Consider the following 18,792-nt stretch of genomic DNA (forward strand, 5'->3'; position numbering starts at 1 on the left):
CCAAAAGATAGCACTCCTGAACACTTCAAGCACTTCAAACCTAAAAGTGGACTAACTTCTTTTCATTTTTGGTCATTGCCACAAGCATTTTTTCCGCTGTTTCTATTATAGTATATTCTGACAGCAGAGGTATAGCGCTTTATTAATGGAATGAATTATTGATGGAAATTCCACATCTTTCGAGTTTGTCACATAGTTTGGTTGAGCCCATGAGGATGAACCAGCTCTTACGGCTACCTTCGCCATTTATAATTATTAAATATAACTCGGCAAAATTTTACCAGCAATTTGCAGTAGTAGACTGAAGTAGACTAAAGATTAAAGCTATTACATAGAACAAAAAGAAAGCGTATTGTATACATTGTTGCATTAAACGCAAACAGGTAAGTGGGTCATTGGCTTGAGCATAAACCGACTCTGACTCAGAGTCAATGTGTTTCACCATTCACAAAAACAAGTCAAAAAGATTCACACCGGTACTTCCACCCTTATCGAAGATTAATAAAGCAAACTTATAAGTAAGAAACAGTAGGAAGGGAAGTCTTGAAATACCTCCTCCTCTGTGCAGCCATGGCCTGTCACCACTTTTCCGTCACACATTCGTTCGCGCGTACACACACACACACACACGATCTTGGTTGGGAGATGCCTCCCGTCAGTCAGTTGAAAGCAGCCAGCGCGAAAGAACGGTTCTTTCTCCAGCGACACGTCACTGATGCGTAAAACAGACGTTTCACACTCAAAAACGTCCTTGAATAACGACCTTAACAGGCTCGAGAATCACTTTTAAACTATTCATAGTTTCTACATACGTTTATCATTTTTTTAAAATATATAAATATAAGATAAATAGTAAAACAAATTTTAACTATTCACATAGTTTCTACATACATTTATCATTTTTTTAAATATAGAAATATATAGTAAAACAAAAAACTAAAAAAAACTAAAAAATAGTAAAACAAATGTTGTGTAAGCATCCATGTAATCCTATAAAACAGCCCAAGTTCAGTTCAGTGTCTTTACTAGGCCTCAAAAACTGCAAAAGCATATATGCAGCAGAACCATATTGCCAGAGTCGGTGCATGACTGGCCATAAATTCTGACCTGCTGACAGATAATGCCTGCACAGAGCACACTGCACATCGCTTCCCTGGGAGTGTCAAGCATGTGAATTAAGCATTAGCTCCACATTACATAACTCGCATGACAGGATACCGGAACCTTCTGCGCAGTGAGACTACGGCTGCTTTTCGTTGTTGGCTCAGCCACTATATGGCTGTAAACAGAGTCTGGGCCAGGAGCAGGTTCTTTCATTAAACAATAACTCAAAAACCTGTTGTGAACTCTTTGCAGATGTAAATGTTTTGCCATAAAGATGGAAGGTGTGCTTGAAATTTAGGGTTTTGTTTTTTTTAACGCTTAGACAGATGTATGCCAAGTGTACGATAATTATTGTACTTGTACAATAGCATTGCCGTCTGTACGATCAATAATGTAATGCCAAAGGTATGAAAATTTGACAATTTTTTGAATTTGCCAATCCATGGGCTGTTTTATAGGATCGCAGTAGTTTTTTTCTGAAGGCATCTCTTCCCATGTGACAGGTTCCCAGCCGATCACCCTCAGAGCAACAAGCCTGATTGGCTGAATGTTGAGCTGCGCCCGCTGACCAAGACGCTCACAGGTGTTGATGGGGTCTGTGGTAATCTCGCTCAAAATCCAAAGGCTGTGTACGAAATGGCCCCCTACTCACTAAACAGTGCATTATAAAGAGGCAACGTCCACGGCTATTTCAGAAATATCTTTTTATTTTGCGAAAAAAAAAACATGTCGTGGAAATGCAGCTAATGTCAAGAGGGGGGCCAAGAGTCAGAATGCCACTGCGGTATTTCAGTCTTGCGCAATGAAATATTGCCCTTGACTGGCTTTATTGGTTGCGACCACCTCTGGAGCTCTCCAACCAGTTAATCTCCAGAGTAACAACGTGTGAACAGTAAAAGTGGGTTTCACAGGGCAACGGTGTGACTGGAGAAATAATAAAAAAGAAAGAACAGTGCAGCGTTTGTACGGAGCAGGTCGCAAAAAAGGGGGTCGAGATGAGCACAGAAAGTGACCTCGGAATCTGGGTTGATGCTGTGACTGTCGCCTCGTATTAGAATTGCATTAAACGAGAAGGAAAACAGATCCTTTACCTCCACTTCGGCTTTGCGGGTGCAAACCTTTCACTCTTCTCTCCAACTACCTGATGTATTACAGTCTGGGGGGTGCATGCAGTATCCAGGGAGGGTGGGGATGGGGGTGCACTACGTCTTTCCGCAGACAGGTTACCTTGGTAACCAAAAACCCTCCATGCTGAGCAGCTATCCTGTGTGTGTGTGTGTGTGTGTGTGTGTGTGTGTGTGTGTGTGTGTGTGTGTGTGTGTGTGTGTGTGTGTGTGCACGCATGAAACGAGCGCGTGACCGAGGCGACACTGAGCTCTTTCATTGGCCTCTGAAACTTTCCGGGCCAAATCAACAGCCTGGGAAGAAAATAAAAAAAGGGCTCCGTTCCTAGAATTGTCATTGTTTCCTCGAATGCAAACAGGCTGGGGCGTCGTCCAGGTTGCAGAGGATAAATGGGACAGAAGAAGGGGGGGGGGGGGGGCTGCCCCAGTTACGTTTCTCCCAAGTAGTGCACGCGCGCAATTCCCACCTGCTTTTCAGTATTTATGGTGAAGGAACGCAGCCGTTCATTCTGCGCAAAAGACATTGTTTTCCCGCACACGGGCTTCCGGACCGGGAAGAACACTGTAGCTCCATTTCCATTGCAGTTCTTCCCGAAATAAAAAAAATTTCAACAAATTTGCAGGTGTTTCCATTAAACGGTGTGAAGTGCATAAGCAATAATTCTCATCAACCCTCGTTCCGCGAGACCCCACTTTGAGGAGTAAAACCAATTTGCTCAATAAAGCAGAGAGAACAAAAGAAATGAAAGAATGAGAGAACTACTTCACTCTCGCAAGAGTTGGATCCAGCTTACAATAATTCCACACAAGACTTGACATCACTAATGGCTTTTTAAAGGTTCGGGACCTCAAAACGAAAGTTTGTTTTTCATACCCTGCACATTTTGATCAGTGAGATTTGAGCAGTTTGAGGCTAAGATTTCTACCTGATATTAGAGAACAGCAATAACAACACAACATTTGTTGAGGCTTAAAAGAGGAACAGTTGCAGATGACAGTAACACAAATGGAGAGGAAGACAATGGTGGCATGATCAGCTCCACAATAGGTTAACAGGAACTTACAGTCTCTCATCGCATAGCAAACATGCACCTGGTAGTGTCCACACACACACACACACACACACACACACACACACACACACACACACACACACACACACACACACACACACACACACACACACACACACACACACACACACACACACACACACACACAGCCAGCCAGCCAGCCAGCCAGCCAGCCAGCCAGCCAGCCAGCCAGCCAGCCAGCCAAAAGGTTCCTGATTCATGGTTGATTTATTCTGCACAGCCGACATTGGTCACCAAGGGAAGCCTCGGCTCTGTAGAAACACAGATGCAGATCACTGAACGTGGGGCCGAACCAACAACCGCAGGACTTTGCTCTCCACAATGAGGGACATAACTTATCCGTGCGCCTCCGTGCGCCCCCGTGCTCGGGCTTAGCGTCGCCAAGCGCCAAGGTGTTGTGCATGGCCACAAGGAAGATAGCGTCAAGGCAGAGAAGCCGAGCAGGTTTAGCAGGCAAATGATGTGTTTTGTACACAACCGCCAAAGGGTATCAGCTGCTGGAGGACACTCGTAACAGTGTGAGGCAGACGGTGGTGGTTCCATTGCCTGTTTTATTTTATTTATTTATTTTTTATTGCGATATATCGGTTTTGCGCAATTGTAGAGGTAATGGAAATGCAGCTAGTGTTTTAAGAGTCATATCACTCAATAGGGAGCTAAATACCGTGGAACGGCGTGTGCTCAACTTGGCACTATTTAAGACTGAGGGGAAGCATGGTCAGCTTATACAGTACCGCTTGAGACAACAGCAATTTCGGCATGACGCAGTTCAACTTGGCCACCATCGGTATTACTTATATGGCCTGGCGAGGCAAGTGGAACGGGGATGTTCACACTCAAAAAGCATGGCCGACTCAAATGACTGATAATAACCGAGTGGGTTCGAGGCTACCACAATGAATGCCCATAGAACGCATTTTTGACAATAGGCTGCGTTCTACCCAAACCCCACAAAGAGGGATGCTCAAAAGGATGCTGAGGTCATCAGTTTATCACCCCTACGAAGCACAAATCCTGAGATCAAAAAACAACTACGTGAGGCTTTCAAAGTGGCAACTCTTTGAGTCAGTTTAAAGGAAAAGAACTGGGTGTGTACAAGAGAGCTACAGCTGACCACGTCGTAAAACCACTAGCAAAAAAATAAAAACAACGAGGCGTTTTCTTCTTTCTGGCCCACAAATCAGAACAGCCTAATGCCATAATAATAAAATGAAATGATTGATATACACAGTGCCAAAGTTTAAGTGGTGTGGCGAGAACAGCTCTCAGAGTCAGTAACTGGGAAAAGCTTTGAGAGCGCATTCTGCATGCAGGCCTCAGACTGACAGCGACCAGCAAGCCCAGTGGAGGCTTAGCATAATGACTGGGTCGGTGAAAATGTCGGGGGGGGGAGGGAGGAGGAGGAATCACCAGAAATATTCTTGACATTTTCCAGTTTTCCACGTCCTTCAAGTTGAATTTTCATTCCCCCTGACTGATAAAGTAACTGACTAATAAACAGCTGACAGACCGAGGATGGAGGCAGCTGCAGCTCGGGCCGAAAGCCCCCTTACCTACACAAGTCATGATTGGGAGACACATGGAACAGCTCCGGTCCGGTGATTCAGTTTTTACTTCTTGGAAAATACATATTTATTTATACATAGACACATCACCAGCACACACACGCTACAACAAATAGGACAGACAGCGGTAGCCAAACGTCTACTAGAGGCTTGATTAATTGGAAAACCTAACACAACAATTGGTGGTTTTCAAGTGATGTCACTCGATTGGAGATGGAGGCCAGGTTGTAGGTAGTCACAGTGCACAGAAGGAGCCACAGCCGAAACTGTAAGCTGATAACATCTTTACATCCCAACTTATTCATCTGAACAAAAGAAGCTAAACTAAAACGGAGTTTGTAGGTAGGTTGGTTCCTGAGGATCGGTTACATTGAAAAAAGCAGATGTTTTGACCAGTGTACGGTTGCTCCAATCGCTCCCACTGATCTCACCCCATTTCTACATCTTGCCCTACAACTGATTTCGTGCCACCTTTGCCTGTCATCGTAACCCGGTGGTTGAAACCCAGCAGCTTTAGGCATAAACTGGGTGCCATTAAAAAGCTGAAGGCAAGGAAGGGCCGGGTCTGGGTTCTGAACTTCAAAACATTCGTAGCACCGACCGAAATGCTCCGCTCCTGTCAAACAAATGAATTATCTTTCAAATTGGTTTTAAAACATCTGGTTTCAAAAAAGCTATCGTCTGGAACTGGTATCGAAACGACAGTGTCGAAATTGGCGTCGTATCAAAAAATTGTGAACGATACCCAACCCTAGGAACGGCAGCAGAATGAAGCAATGCGTCTCCAACATTAAGCCCAGACTTGGAGACGAGTCGAAAAGTCAGCTCGTGAGGGTCGAGGTTATCCAAGGTCAGTGCATCTGTCTGAAGGACGCACAGCTGGCTGGGCGGATTCAGCTGTGAGAAGATCCAGGCAGAGAGCCAATGGGACCATTGATGAGTGCAAGGAAGGAAGGGAGCAGGCGGGAGGGGGGGGGGGTATCAGGGTCGAGGCAAGAAAGCTGCGTCTGGCACGGTCGCAGTCGCATCCGTCACGCAAAATCAAATTAGGTTGAGAAAACTTTGGAGAAATCTTTCTGTATTTTTTATTTTTTTGGCCATGCAGAAGCCTTTGGTTTGGTACTCATCTGATGATTCATCCGATTCTAGCATGATTTGATCAGTTATCGCCACTCAGTAGCTGCGTTTCCATTGCCCCTAGAATTGCACAAAACCTAAATAACGCAATGAAAAACTGGTCATGGAAACACCTAAACTTGGAAAAACCTCTGAAATATGGCTAATAGGTTTTGACGCTCTTATGAGGTGCTTTTTCGGATGTATTGATATAGAGGTACATCGCAAAAGTGTCATGAATACACTTCACTGTTCACATTTACAAGTCACTGGGTCACGTGACCACCAGTTCACTTCAAGTGAAAATGGCGTTGCACTCATCTGATCCACTTTGTCAACAACACAGCTCACTGGTCTTCTTCACCTCCCACCCTGTGACAACATCTCCACCCTTCCTCCCTCTTCACGGGCTTTTGTCTCCTCTAAATTATCTCTCAGGCCAACCGCAGTCCCCGCATCTCCTCCCACCGTCTCTTGTTGATGTCTGTCGGGAGAATTGTATTAATTAAAATCCACCCTCGCGTTACCCAATCACATCGGTGTGTGCTTTACCTCTCAGGAACCTTCACGCTTTGTCTCCCACACCATCGAAAATGTGTCGCAGAATTCGGCGAGACTCGGCGTCGACATGACAGGCTGCCCTCACACTTGGGGCTTCCGAAATACAAAGCGCGAACTTGCGTGGCCTCTTCTGGGAGCTGTCAGTGCAGCAGATCCACGTGTCAACGATAAGAAGCAAATGAAATCCTACTTTGAGTAGAAACCAGTTCAGAAACAGGGAGGGTTTTGTAGTTTTCCCTTGTGGGTTAATTTATTAGTTTGTTTTTTGTCCTACTATCATTATTATTATTATTGACATTTCCTTTGTTTCTGTATTTTGTCACATATCACTCAGCACCTCAACACCACAAATAAAGCCAGATCCTGTAGGAACCTGTTTGGTTGCCGTCTAAACCCGAGGCAAGTCTACAACTCAATAGCATATTAACACTCAGCACTGGTCTCAATTTGCACATTGACTTGCAAACGTACCAATCGCAGCAACTTTCAAGTTTTATCATCTTTTTTTTATCATAAATGGGCAGACACTCCAATATCAATCAAAGTGGTATGGCTGCCCTTGACCAATAACAGTAACAATTTACAGCAAATATAATGCAGGTCGACTGGAAGAAGTTGAGCTGGATTCAACAATAATATGATGCTCTTCATTCCCTTCCAACACCTAAAAACATACACAAAAAAATGTAGAAAACAAAATCATGAGAAAGAACCCATTGACTCACACGTCGTGAATCCCCCCCCCAACCCCCCACCGACACCAGAAAAGTATTTTTGTTGTCTCTCATTTTTTAGTTTGCCTCCTTTTCAAAATGCAAAGGCGAGTACAAGAGATTCAGTCAAACGGGAGTCACTCCAGACGCGGAAACACAGCAGTCTATAAATAGCTAAAAGAAGAGAGGAGACACTGAACCACCTTGTCTGAATCCTGTGATACAATCGATCACTCTGCTCTGTGCATCAAGAGATTCACACCTGTGTCTTCCACTCAAACACCCTCTCTCTTTGGACACCTAGGGGAAACACTTGAACTCCATCCATTCATCCATCCATCCGTGGAACGCTTCAAATGCTTTTCTAGATCCACACACAATGCATGAGGGAGAGAAGAGCAAACACATGTGACCTCTTGGTCTGCCAAAAGCTTTAAGAAGACAAAAAACCCATTCGATGTTCTGAGTGTGAGTTTTTACAATGTGTCCTCTATCCATTCAACATCGTACAAACGTAAAAGGAAAAAAAAAAAGAATCAGGTGTTTGGCCAGCCACAGAGAGCCTGTCTCCTATCCTCCACCCTAGCGTTTTGATCCCTTTATCCTTGTCTTTGAGTTTGGCCGGCGAGCAGAGACGACAGCCTGCCGGCCTCCAGTCCTCCGGTCAAACTTGGCTGCTTCACTCCGATGGCCTCCACCTCACCTCAGCCAGACAGAACGGAGCACAGCAGGGCAGCATCCTGGCACAAAGCGCGCACACAAGGCTTTAATTCAGGCCAACACTTCCTACTTTATGCAAGTGTCTCGCAGGGCAGGAAGCCAGCACAGTAATAGGATGTTCCTTGCTCGCTTTATGATGTATCAAAGGCACAGGCTGGAGCCGGCATGCTGGGACGTGAACCAGAGCTCGGGGTGCTTTTTTTTTTTATTTACCTTACGGCAATGCTTCTTATTAACGATCAAACATCACGGAGCAATCTCTTTGAAAAAAAGAATGGATGGAAGATAACTTAATGTTTAAATTATTATTTTTTCATTCTGAAATTCCATTTTTTGTTCTCTTTTAAGCACATGTACAGTATAATAGATGCATTAGCAGGTAAGGGAATAAAAAAAAACATAAATCAACAGGGTTACTATCCATACATTAAAATAACTAGTTAGTCAACATCTTAATCTCTACAATAAGAACTGCCAGTCGTCACACTTTGTTTGCCAAAACACACAAACCAGCAGACTACTTAGTCGGCAAACTGAAACAAAGACTAACGTGTGTAAAAGCCCACACTGCATAGTCATAATCTGTGAAACGCCACAGCCAATCATCTCCTCTGCGTGCTATTTTGCCAACAGTAATCCCTAATCTGACATCAGACAGCCAATCATGTGTAATCTGACATCAGACGGCTAACATATTAATCTGATCTGGTGGGGGATTATGAGGGTCTGTCAGATGGCGCCTCTGCTTTGTCAAGTCACAGCGTGCCTTGCTTCGCTGCCGCGCTGATGTTGCGATGACGCGCAGTCGAGGGAAACAACAGGTTTCACGAGAAGGCGAGTGCGTCCAATTTGTCATGTCAGATTATTAATATATTCCTTCAAAATAATATTACAACGCGGGTGTTGCGGTTGAGTCGAACGCTGACATTTTGCATGAAGGTCATCTTCATCACCATCATGCCTTTTTTCCATCCTCATATATTTTTTATTTACAATGAATTGCGAATTTTGTTTACATTGTCCATTACTCACCAAGTAATAATCTGTAATTTGTCTCTTTTTCTTATCCAACATTGATTATTTGTACTGTGTCTCATTATTTCTCTCAGGTTTACTTTTAGCCTCATTCATTTAAGTTGACTGTAATTATTGAAAAGGGTGGAACTCCTGTACAAGCCCATTGGTCTTCGTTTCATCCCTGCACCATTTGATTTTTTTTTTTTTTTATCACTTGTATTTAAAAGCTTTAACGCGGGGGAGAAAAACAATATTTTCATCCACAAAAATGAGAAAAGATGGAAAAACCTTTTCAGAACTGACACTTTCAGAAGAATATCTCACCACATACTTACAAAGGATGTTTAAAATGATTATTCTTCGGGGGGGACAACTTCAGGCAATTAAAACTTAGACGTACATAAATTGTGACTTAATAAGATGCAAAACCAACCATTATGAAAAACACATAGACCAAGCTAAGCCAAGCACTGTTCTGATGCAGGAGTGAGCGGAAGCCTACAGAGGGATCCAATAGCAACACTGATTGGATTTTTTTTGACAAATCACTTCTGAATTCGTGCGTTGGCGATGTTTCACCACGGCCCAACCAACGCACGTTTCTGTCGTGTGGTCTCATCGTCCCGTCACGGTGTGCGGCTGAGCATGCAGAAAAACTAGCTTGAATTAACCTGCAGATAACAACCACTGAGGTCAGCGGGAGGAGGTGAACACACACACACACACACACACACACACACACACACACACACACACACACACACACACACACACACACACACACACACACACACACACAGGGGATGCTGCCTCTCCGGTTACAGCAGCTAGCCATGGCCAACACCCCAAAAACACAACCCAGCTCTGGCTTTATTCCCCCCCAAGAATCATCGGCAACAACAACAAAAAAACAAACAAACAAACAAAAAGCCGCTGCTCCTGATAACTCACTGAGACACGCCGAGGATGTAAAACAACATCAGCAGATGTCATTTAAACACGACCGCTCAGTCAAGCGGCAAACGGTTCAAATTTAAGAGACATAAGCAGGCAGTGAAGTAGCGTTGCGTTCACTGTCCCGTCGTCGGCTTGTTGCCAGGTATCGAGGGAGGACAAACGCAGTCAGGTGAAGGAGGAGGACACCGTCCCAGTTTTTGGGTTTCCACGCCAATCACATTGACGTTAAAACAAAAGAGCCGGAGACGTGACAACAAAGAGGCGTGTTGATGTTGATGATGCAACCAGTGTGAGAAACAACCCGACTACGAAGTTAATTTCCCGGGCCCCCCAAGCCCGTCGTTGTTCCCGTATACCCCCCCCCCCCCCCCCCCCCCTGCCAGCCGCTCTTCCAAACAGGGTGTGACACGCAAATGACTCGACTCCGCAACTTGGCGGAGAAATGAGCAACAAACACGACAAAGTCTGCGGTACGGACAATGGCTGAAAGGGTTGGCGAGTCTTGCTGCGGTGGAGGCAGGTTGACCCCGGGGCCGGCTCTCGAGCCCCGTGTGTGTGTGTGTGTGTGTGTGTCCCCCGCGCAGACCTGCCTATTGTTCCGCCCGCTGTCTGTCACAGCCGTTTAAGGTGCACCGCGGATTAGCTTTAGCCTTTAGCCGCGCCGGCTACAACGGCGTAGCAGCAGCTCGCCATGTCACACAAAAGCTAAAAAGGTAAAGCGGCACCTCGCTTCCAGCACATTTTTCCCTCCCCCAAAAAAGAGTCGACGTGCCGCCCACGGCTCAAGCAAGCCGAACACAGTCTAAGGAACACGGGTAGAAGAGGAGAGACATACCCAGAGCTCCGTTCCCCAACTCATTGCGGATTCCCCTGTCTGACTTGTCCCAGTGCTGGACGCAGTTTTCCGCCGCTAGAGAGACTCCTGACCTGCCGCCGGGAGGGACTCCGGTTTCAAACCGCCCGTCTGCAGACTGACGTACACTCCTCCTCCACCTACTCCTCCCTTTCCCTCTTCTCCTCCTCCTCCTCCTGCTCCTCCTGCTCTCTATCGGCTGGGAAAAGCAGGGTCACTGGAACGCAGCATAGAACCGTGCTCTGTTTCTTTACGTCCAGGAATTGAATGGGTTGAAATAGGAGCTTTGGCCAAATGATTAAAACGACCGTGAATGACCCTGATAGAAGTGTTTGACTGAAAACTCGAATCATTCAATATGTTTTTATTTTTTCAGATTGAAGTGTGTGGATTTTTCTCCCAGGTTTTTGTTTCGTTTTTTCTCTAAAAAATTCAACACCTCTAGTACCGGTATCGTTTGTCTTCTTTGAAATTTAAATAATGCTTGTATTTTATTAAATAGATTATTACATTAATTTCACGTGCTACTTGCAAACAGACAGCCATTTACACTGTATTTTCATATTTGTCTTTTGTCTTATGATTGCATTGCGTTAAATGATACAATCAAATCCTGCTTATTTTTGGCAGCTGATGTGCTACCATTTTTTTTTTTTTTTTTGAAAGAAAAAATAACACCTTATTCGCTTTGCTCAAAGTGTATCAAAATTGTATTGCATCCTGAAACTGTAAAGCAAAAAAGATTCTCTTATTAGATTCTATTGATCACACATAAATTCTCATTCATGAAAATATTTGTCTTCCTGTTCATTTTTTTAATTAGCTTGTAAAAGAGTTTTAAGTCCTTCAATTTTACCAGCCTGAGAAAATGTCAACGATTACGTAGTGAAACAGAGTCATCTAGCGGTTACATTGCGTCACTACAGCAGTGGGCAGACAGCATTGAGTCGCGCATTAACAGTCATTTATAATTTACTTCAATTAGTTTTTTGAACTTCAGTTTAGATTTTTTTTTTTTAATTATCCTTTGCATGTTCTCTCTTAGCCGAATGTGTTTTGTTTACTGTTGCATTATAATTTTTGTATAGATAGATAGATAGATAGATAGATACGGTTTGTGTCACAAAGGGGGGGGGGCAGGGGATGGTGTGTAGAGGTAGTATTTCTAGTGACAAATACCATTTTTGGGTCATTTTTAGACACCACTTGATGGTGTTTGAATGTAAATTATGTCTGTAAAATCAAAGTTATTTTATGTAAATGTGCAGACTATACCTTAGCACTAGTTTAATACACTTGAGTGTCTTCCTCAGCTACTTTAGTAGGTAGGAGCTGTGTGTGTGAGTAGCTTTTTCATTTGCATCGTCAACACCAATCACTCATCGAATAGCTTGCTGTTTGTTTATTGGCCAACTTGACAGGAAAAGTGTCTGGAACCTGACTGGATTTGTGCATTATGCGTCTTATTTATCAACTTGCACCATCTAGTGGCGGCGGTGTGGTTCAACTAGTCTTCATAACAGCAGCTCAGCTCAGACTTGCTTAGACCGGAAGTAACGAAGTCTGCTAACGGAAGTTCCGCCCCCTAGCTGCCGCCGCTCCGGTCTGAGCTTGCGCTCAATGTTTTTGTGACATATTCCTACGGTTTCGTTTTACTCGCGTGTAAAACTTCCACAGGTTGAAATGTACCGCTGCATGGTGAGGTAAGAGACAATGCAAATCCCCAATGTGATTGCGTTCGCACCTTTCTCGGGTACTTTTGCCCCTGCGCGACCTTTGACATACATTTCTTTTCGTTGCTGGATGCCTGATGAATTCAAAGTTGTCCGTTTGCCTGCTATGCTGACTTGTTTACTCGACCTTTTGTGGAAAAACAAATAGTTTGCAGTTGCAGTGCATGACTGCAATAGTTTCGTGTGAGCCTGTTGTTATTACGCCCTTGTCACGAATCACCTGCAATCATATGACGTGGATTGTTGATTGTACGTTTGTGATGCGTCTGCAGAATGTATGGTTGTGATGTGACTGAAGCAGCAAGTGATCTGACCTCTTTAAGCCTCGCTAATATGAGATTAATAACCTGGGACTACGATATGAATGGACTGTGGACAGTTTCTTAAAGACCTTTTATGCCCACCTGTCTTAGTAAGGGTTATTGTTCATGTCTTAATAATTATCTGCTTTATTAACGTTGTCTTGCTGCATTTTGTGTCTGACTGCACGGCTTCTAGTTATAAGAGATTTACCCGGCTGCTTGCTTGCTTGCTTGATTAATTTCCTCTAACACTAAACGAAACGCATGACCTCGTGCATTTAGTCACCGTTCATCCACAACTAACTAATCAATGGCTTTATTATCATCAACTCTGCTCACGTCCGGCGTGATTATTTCTCTGCAGGTTGGCAGAGCAGCGTTGGCACTGTTCAGTCTGTTGTTTCAGCACCGCAGCCAGAAAGAGGAGGGCTCTGCGCAGCGCCTTCCCACCGCTGGAGCAACCCCTCCTGCCGGTCCAACGGCACGTGTATGAAGCCAACCTCCGAAACAGCAATGCCTGCTGGAAGAGGTATGTTTCGTTCCGATCACATTGGGAGGATGAAAGCGTCGCCGCGTGCCAATGATTAGCCGTCTCCCCCTCCAAAGGTACGTGGAGCTGAGTGAAAAGGTGAAGAAAGGTGGAGGGGAAAACGCCATCATCAGGCACACAAAGAGAAACAAGAAGCTGCTGGTGAGGGATCGGCTGCGCCTGCTGCTGGATGACGAGGACTTCCTGGAGCTGTCGCCCTTTGCCGGCCTGGACCTGCCGTACGGGGACATCCCTTCAGCCGGCTGCCTCACTGGTCAGACACCGAGCTGCCAACCTGCGTATTTAACCTTAACCATGTTGCAGACCAGTGGTGGGCAAACTTTTTGACTCGGAAGCCACAATGGGTTCTAAAATTTGACAGAGGAGCAGACGGATGGAGTGTTTTGGTGACCCACCTCATAGGGGAAAAAGATATATCATATCAGCATAAAACATGTGCTTTAACGCCTATTGAAAATGAACAGAAGCTTTACAACAAAATAAGAGTCATAGAAGCCCCACGATATTGAGCTGTTCACTGAAATGACCTTTAAAACACTGAAATACAGCTATTTTATCACTGACTATTACGATAATCTCTTCAAATCAGCGGGCCGGAATAAATAGCTTAACGGCCAGCATATGGCCCCCGCGCCATAGTTTGCCCACGCCTGTTCTGTACGGTGTAATCTGGTGGTTCTCTGCAGCTGTGCTGACCTCAGTTTTCCCCCTAATTTTTTTTTGCCGTGATCAACAAATTTGTGTGAGAGAAGTGCTTCAAATTGACACCGTGTGTTGTGCGTGAATATAATCTTTCAGGTATTGGCAGAATAAACAGTCTTTGGTGCGTTTTCATCGCCAACGATGCCACGGTGAAGGGCGGCACGGCGTATCCAATCACAGTCAAGAAGCAGTTAAGAGCACAGGAAGTTGCCATTCAGAACCGCCTGCCCTGCGTCTACCTGGTCGACTCCGGGGGGGCCTTCCTGCCATTGCAGGTGAACACGTGCACGCACGCGCAGACACTCACAGAAGCCCTTCGTCACAGGCTCAGGATTTTTTCCATCTAACAACTTTCCTTCTCTTTTTGATTTTTTTTTTTTTTGTAGTCTGAAATCTTTCCAGACAAGAACCAGGGAGGAAGGACGTTCTACAATGAAGCCATCATGTCTGCCATGAAGATCCCACAGGTGAACAACCGTGACGGCGTATCCATGCCTCACCTTTACATTACAAATTGCAAGAACTCTGTTGCAAATACCGACATCCCCGTCCAACTTGTGGTCATTTTCCAAAAAGCCACTGGTCATAGCTCATAATAGTGTCAGGCTCAAAAGCAGTGAGCACTGCCAGCCTCAGAGCTGGAAGGTTGCGGGTTTGATCCCAGGGCCTGCGGTCTTTCTGTGTGGAGTTTGCATGTTCTCCTCGTGTCTGCACAGCGAGTTTCAGTAGTTGTTTGCCTCTGTGTCGGCCTGTCATAAACAGGTGACTTGTCCTGGCCGCAACCCCGCCTAGTGGGATTGGCTCCAGCAACCCTGTGACCCTCAGAGAAAATGGATAAATTGATGGATTTAGTCACCAAGATCACATCAAATTAAAATGACTCGCAACACTTTACATAATGTTGCACATTCCCCACCCCAACACTCACAATTGAATCAAACATGGAGGCTCTGAAGACCGCGTACTGTATTTAAAAATATTCACTTTGATCGGGCATGGGCAAACTACGGCCTGGGGGCCAAATGTGGCCCTTTAAGCTTTTTAATCCAGCCTGCCGAACTTGAAGAAATTATATTAGTAGTAAGTAATAAAAAATAGCTGAATATTTCATCAATTTTTTTCAGCGTTTTGAGAGTCATTTCAATAAAGACTTAATAAACACTGTGGGCCGTCAAATACACTGATTTTGTTGTGACGCTTTTGTTCACTTTCAATTGACATTAAAGCACACGTTTTCCACACATCCCATGATATGTTTTTTTCCTCCTATGAGGTGGCTCACCAAAACACTCCCCTCTGTCAAATTTTAGACCTCACTGTGGCCCCACCAGTCAAAAAGTTCGCCCACCCCGGACTCACATCCTGATTGGCTTTTGAAATGTTATACAAACGACCTGTGTTGACGAGCAACGAATCATTTAGGTGTCGGTTGTGTGCGGATCGTGCACAGCTGGAGGAGCGTACATCCCGACCATGGCCGAGGAGACGGTGATGGTGCACCAGATCGGGACCATCTTCCTCGGGGGGCCTCCACTGGTCAAGGCTGCCACAGGAGAGGAGGTGACGCCGGAGGACCTGGGAGGAGCGCGGCTTCACGCTGAGTAGGTGCACTTGCTTTTCGCCAAACATCTCCTATAAACGTCACGCGTTGGTGAACTTTGAAATCCTCCGGTTTTCAGGGTGAGCGGCTGCGTGGATCATTTCGCGCCGGAGGAGGAGGAGGCGTTTGAGCGCACCAGAAACATCGTGTCCACCCTCAACTTCGAGCTGCCCGAGGAGGACGAGCAGCGAGCGGAGGAGCCGCTGTACCCGTCGGACGAGCTGATGGGATTCGCTCCCAAAGAATACAGCCACAGCCTGGATGTCAAAATGGTAGACGCCTTCACATCGCGCAGTGAAATGAACTGAAAGAGCAGAGTACGAGTGCTTGCATTTTGCTACTCACCCATACCGAGTACTTCATAAGGCCATTCCACATTATAATATTGGGGCCCCAGGAAAGTCGAGGAGGACACAGAAAAAGTAGACTGGTTGGCTTTTTACTAGCACATGTGGATCACTGACAGTGAGAATCACATGACATCATTTCTAATATATAGACTTCCTGCCAGGACTTCCTGTCAGGTGACCCTCACCTGGTGCTTAGAGATCCCTCTAGAGTAACGGACGTCTACGTATTTGTTTTTTTTTTTTATCAGTTTTCCACAGATTCATAGGGTGCGTCCAAGCTTTTGACTGGTAGTGTACACATATACAACTGGTATTGGTGTCGTGCCATTGGTACGTATTTTACGAGTACGAGTAGAGTACTCAACCCCGTTACTGGTACAGATAAGGGCGTTGTTATTTATCTTTAGGTCTTATATTTTTAATATTGTTTTGCACAAAGGGAGTTGCCACGCAATTTCATTGTATCTCTGCTACAGTGACAATAAAGGCTATTCTGATTATTGATGCATCAATAAAACAAACATAAGCTGCGTCCTCACAGAAACAAAGAGGAAAAATCCCAGTTGGTCCACCGTCATAATAATAATAAAAATGATCATAATCATAGTGATTATAATAGTCCTGTGCTTTCCCCCCGCTCTGCCCAGCTAATCAGCCGACTGACAGACGGGAGCCGCTTCCAGGAGTTCAAAGGTCGCTACGGGACGACGCTGGTCACTGGCTTTGCAAAGATCCACGGGTAAAATGAAAACAAAATATTCAGCAAATTGCTTCTTTCAGCTATGAGACGCCAAGTAATTCATTCCAGCTGATGCGTAGACACCATATACCTTCTTCTGATGTTCACGTGTGCCCCCTGCCAGCCACCTGGTAGGAATAGTGGCCAGCAACGGAGAGCTGCTGTACCAGGCGGCACTGAAGGGCAGCCACTTTGTGCAGCTGTGTGACCAGAGGGACGTCCCCCTCCTCTTCCTGCAGAACACGGTGCCCGCAGCGGCTCCAACGCACTCCGTAGCACAGGTATACAGGAACATACACACACACACACACACACGAATGGAGGCTGCGTATGTACAAATAGGTATGCGTGTTTATGAATTATCTGAGATTAACAATTCTGTTTCTGACATTTAAATCATGGAAAAAGACTTGTAAGAAACAAGCAAAAAAAAAAAAAAGAAAGAATCTAAAAGTTTCCGAAAAAGAGTAGGAAGAGGTTTAGTTTTGCAGTCAGAATGGAATAGGTTTGGCCTGTATTGTTTATTTCTCTAACATACCAAGAGCAGCCATGGACAAAGTATTTTTTTTTTAATTAGACACTTGAATTTATTTTGTCATTTCTTTTTAATTTTAATGTTAAAGACATGGGTTGGACGGCAGAGAGCTGCGTTTTGCATTTGCTCTTTGGCCAAAACAGTTTCACCCAAAACTGTGGCACGCGGCATCTCCAAGGTGATACCGCTTGCAACCACATGGTGGAGATGATCCTCCGACTGTCTGTATCTCCCTCCCTCTGTCGTTCTTTCAGGCGGAGACAAACACCAACTGCATCAAGGCTCAGGGCTCCATGATGTCGGCGGTGGCCTGCGCCTCCGTCCCCAAAATCACGGTGGTGATCGGGGGTTGCCATGGCGTTGACAGTTATGCCATGGTGAGACCCTAAAGGTCCAGGTTACATATATATATATATGTACTGTTTGCCCTCATGGCATTTTAAACCTTGTTTCCCGGTCTGTTTCCAGTGTGGCCGAGCCTTCGACCCCAATTTCCTGTTCCTGTGGCCCAATGCCAGAGTGTCACTGGCCGCCCCGGGCAGCTCCGCCTCTCTGCTGCCCCCTGGTGGCGAGCATGAGGGCGACCTGGAGGAGATGCTGGAGGAGCAGAGCCCAGCCTTCTTCTCCTCAGCCCGCCTCTGGGATGATGGAGTCATTCTACCTCAGGACACCAGAAAGGTAGAAAATAAATCACCAACACCAGACTGCTGGGGCTGATCTATTTCTTTCTAATCTCGGTTTCTGTGCGCAGGTTCTTGGGCAGTGTCTGGACATCATCAAGCAGCAGCAGTATCAGCTCTCCACACAGAAGCTGTGTTCACCACTTTTACGTGTATAAGTGCCTTCAATGGCTTTTAGTGGCATATTAAGATTTACTGCTTTTTTTGGCCGACAGACAAAAAAAAAGGACTTGGTCGTTTGTTTTGCCTACTAATGAAGATGCCTTTCTCATTCAATACTGTGAGAATACCACAGTGGCCTCTGTCACAGAAATGTGATTTTAAAAGAGAACTAAGTGATGGCGTTGCTCACTGATGTGACACCATGAAGAACTGTGTATTGTGTGAGATTAAAGGGCCAAATGTCACTTCTTCAGAATCCAGTTTTCCAACAGGCATGTGGAGTGTTTTCATAGTGGGTTTTGATTACATGCAGCACGTGAACTCAACTCTCTTGCCAGTTCAAAATGATGCAAATGTTTATTTTTGCCAAAATCAACAGTACAAACAAACGTCTTGATCGCTTCAATGTAATTATTTGTATAAAAAAAAAGATGATGTAAATACCTACAACTAATATTTTGGAGAAAAAAGAGTTTTGTTATTTAAATGTAGCTCTTTGCCTTACATGCGTAATTTAACGGATGTCTTTGTGGGTGATGATTGTTCACGAAATCAAAACACATGAATGTTGTAATGAAAAGCAAAATAAACATCAACCCTTGATCTGTGATCTGT

At 45.0% G+C, this 18,792-nt stretch overlaps 2 protein-coding genes across 3 annotated transcripts in view; one reads left to right on the forward strand and one right to left on the reverse strand.

Moving 5' to 3' along the window:
- fnbp1l (formin binding protein 1-like) overlaps nucleotides 1–10,962 on the reverse strand; it is a 37,012-nt gene extending 26,050 nt beyond the window's left edge. For both annotated transcript variants that reach the window (XM_076045068.1, XM_076045067.1), the window contains exon 1: nucleotides 10,807–10,962. In XM_076045068.1, the coding sequence (XP_075901183.1) occupies nucleotides 10,807–10,830 (24 nt within the window). In that variant the 5' untranslated portion in view covers nucleotides 10,831–10,962. The remainder of the gene's footprint in view (nucleotides 1–10,806) is intronic.
- Nucleotides 10,963–12,369: 1,407 nt separating this feature from the next.
- LOC142900655 (biotin-dependent 3-methylcrotonyl-coenzyme A carboxylase beta1 subunit) lies at nucleotides 12,370–18,767 on the forward strand. The gene is made up of 12 exons (XM_076045069.1): nucleotides 12,370–12,527; nucleotides 13,224–13,388; nucleotides 13,466–13,662; nucleotides 14,208–14,386; nucleotides 14,498–14,578; nucleotides 15,534–15,712; nucleotides 15,791–15,983; nucleotides 16,709–16,800; nucleotides 16,925–17,081; nucleotides 17,590–17,712; nucleotides 17,804–18,013; nucleotides 18,087–18,767. The coding sequence occupies exons 1-12, from the start codon at nucleotides 12,508–12,510 to the stop codon at nucleotides 18,171–18,173; spliced, it is 1,683 nt and encodes a 560-aa protein (XP_075901184.1). The 5' UTR covers nucleotides 12,370–12,507; the 3' UTR covers nucleotides 18,174–18,767.
- The last annotated feature ends 25 nt before the right edge of the window (nucleotides 18,768–18,792 follow it).

This window comes from Nelusetta ayraudi, unplaced genomic scaffold (assembly GCF_046127955.1).
Source record: "Nelusetta ayraudi isolate G7.1 ecotype Tasmania unplaced genomic scaffold, CSIRO-AGI_Nayr_v1 ptg000084l, whole genome shotgun sequence".
In the NCBI taxonomy this organism is placed as follows: Eukaryota; Metazoa; Chordata; class Actinopteri; order Tetraodontiformes; family Monacanthidae; genus Nelusetta; species Nelusetta ayraudi.

Coding starts and splice junctions, on each gene's coding strand:
- LOC142900655 (XM_076045069.1), top strand. CDS start 12,508: ATGTACCGCTGCATGGTGAG. Junction 13,663..14,207: donor TTCAGCCGGCTGCCTCACTG/GTCAGACACCGA, acceptor ATAATCTTTCAG/GTATTGGCAGAATAAACAGT. Junction 15,713..15,790: donor GGAGCGCGGCTTCACGCTGA/GTAGGTGCACTT, acceptor TCCGGTTTTCAG/GGTGAGCGGCTGCGTGGATC.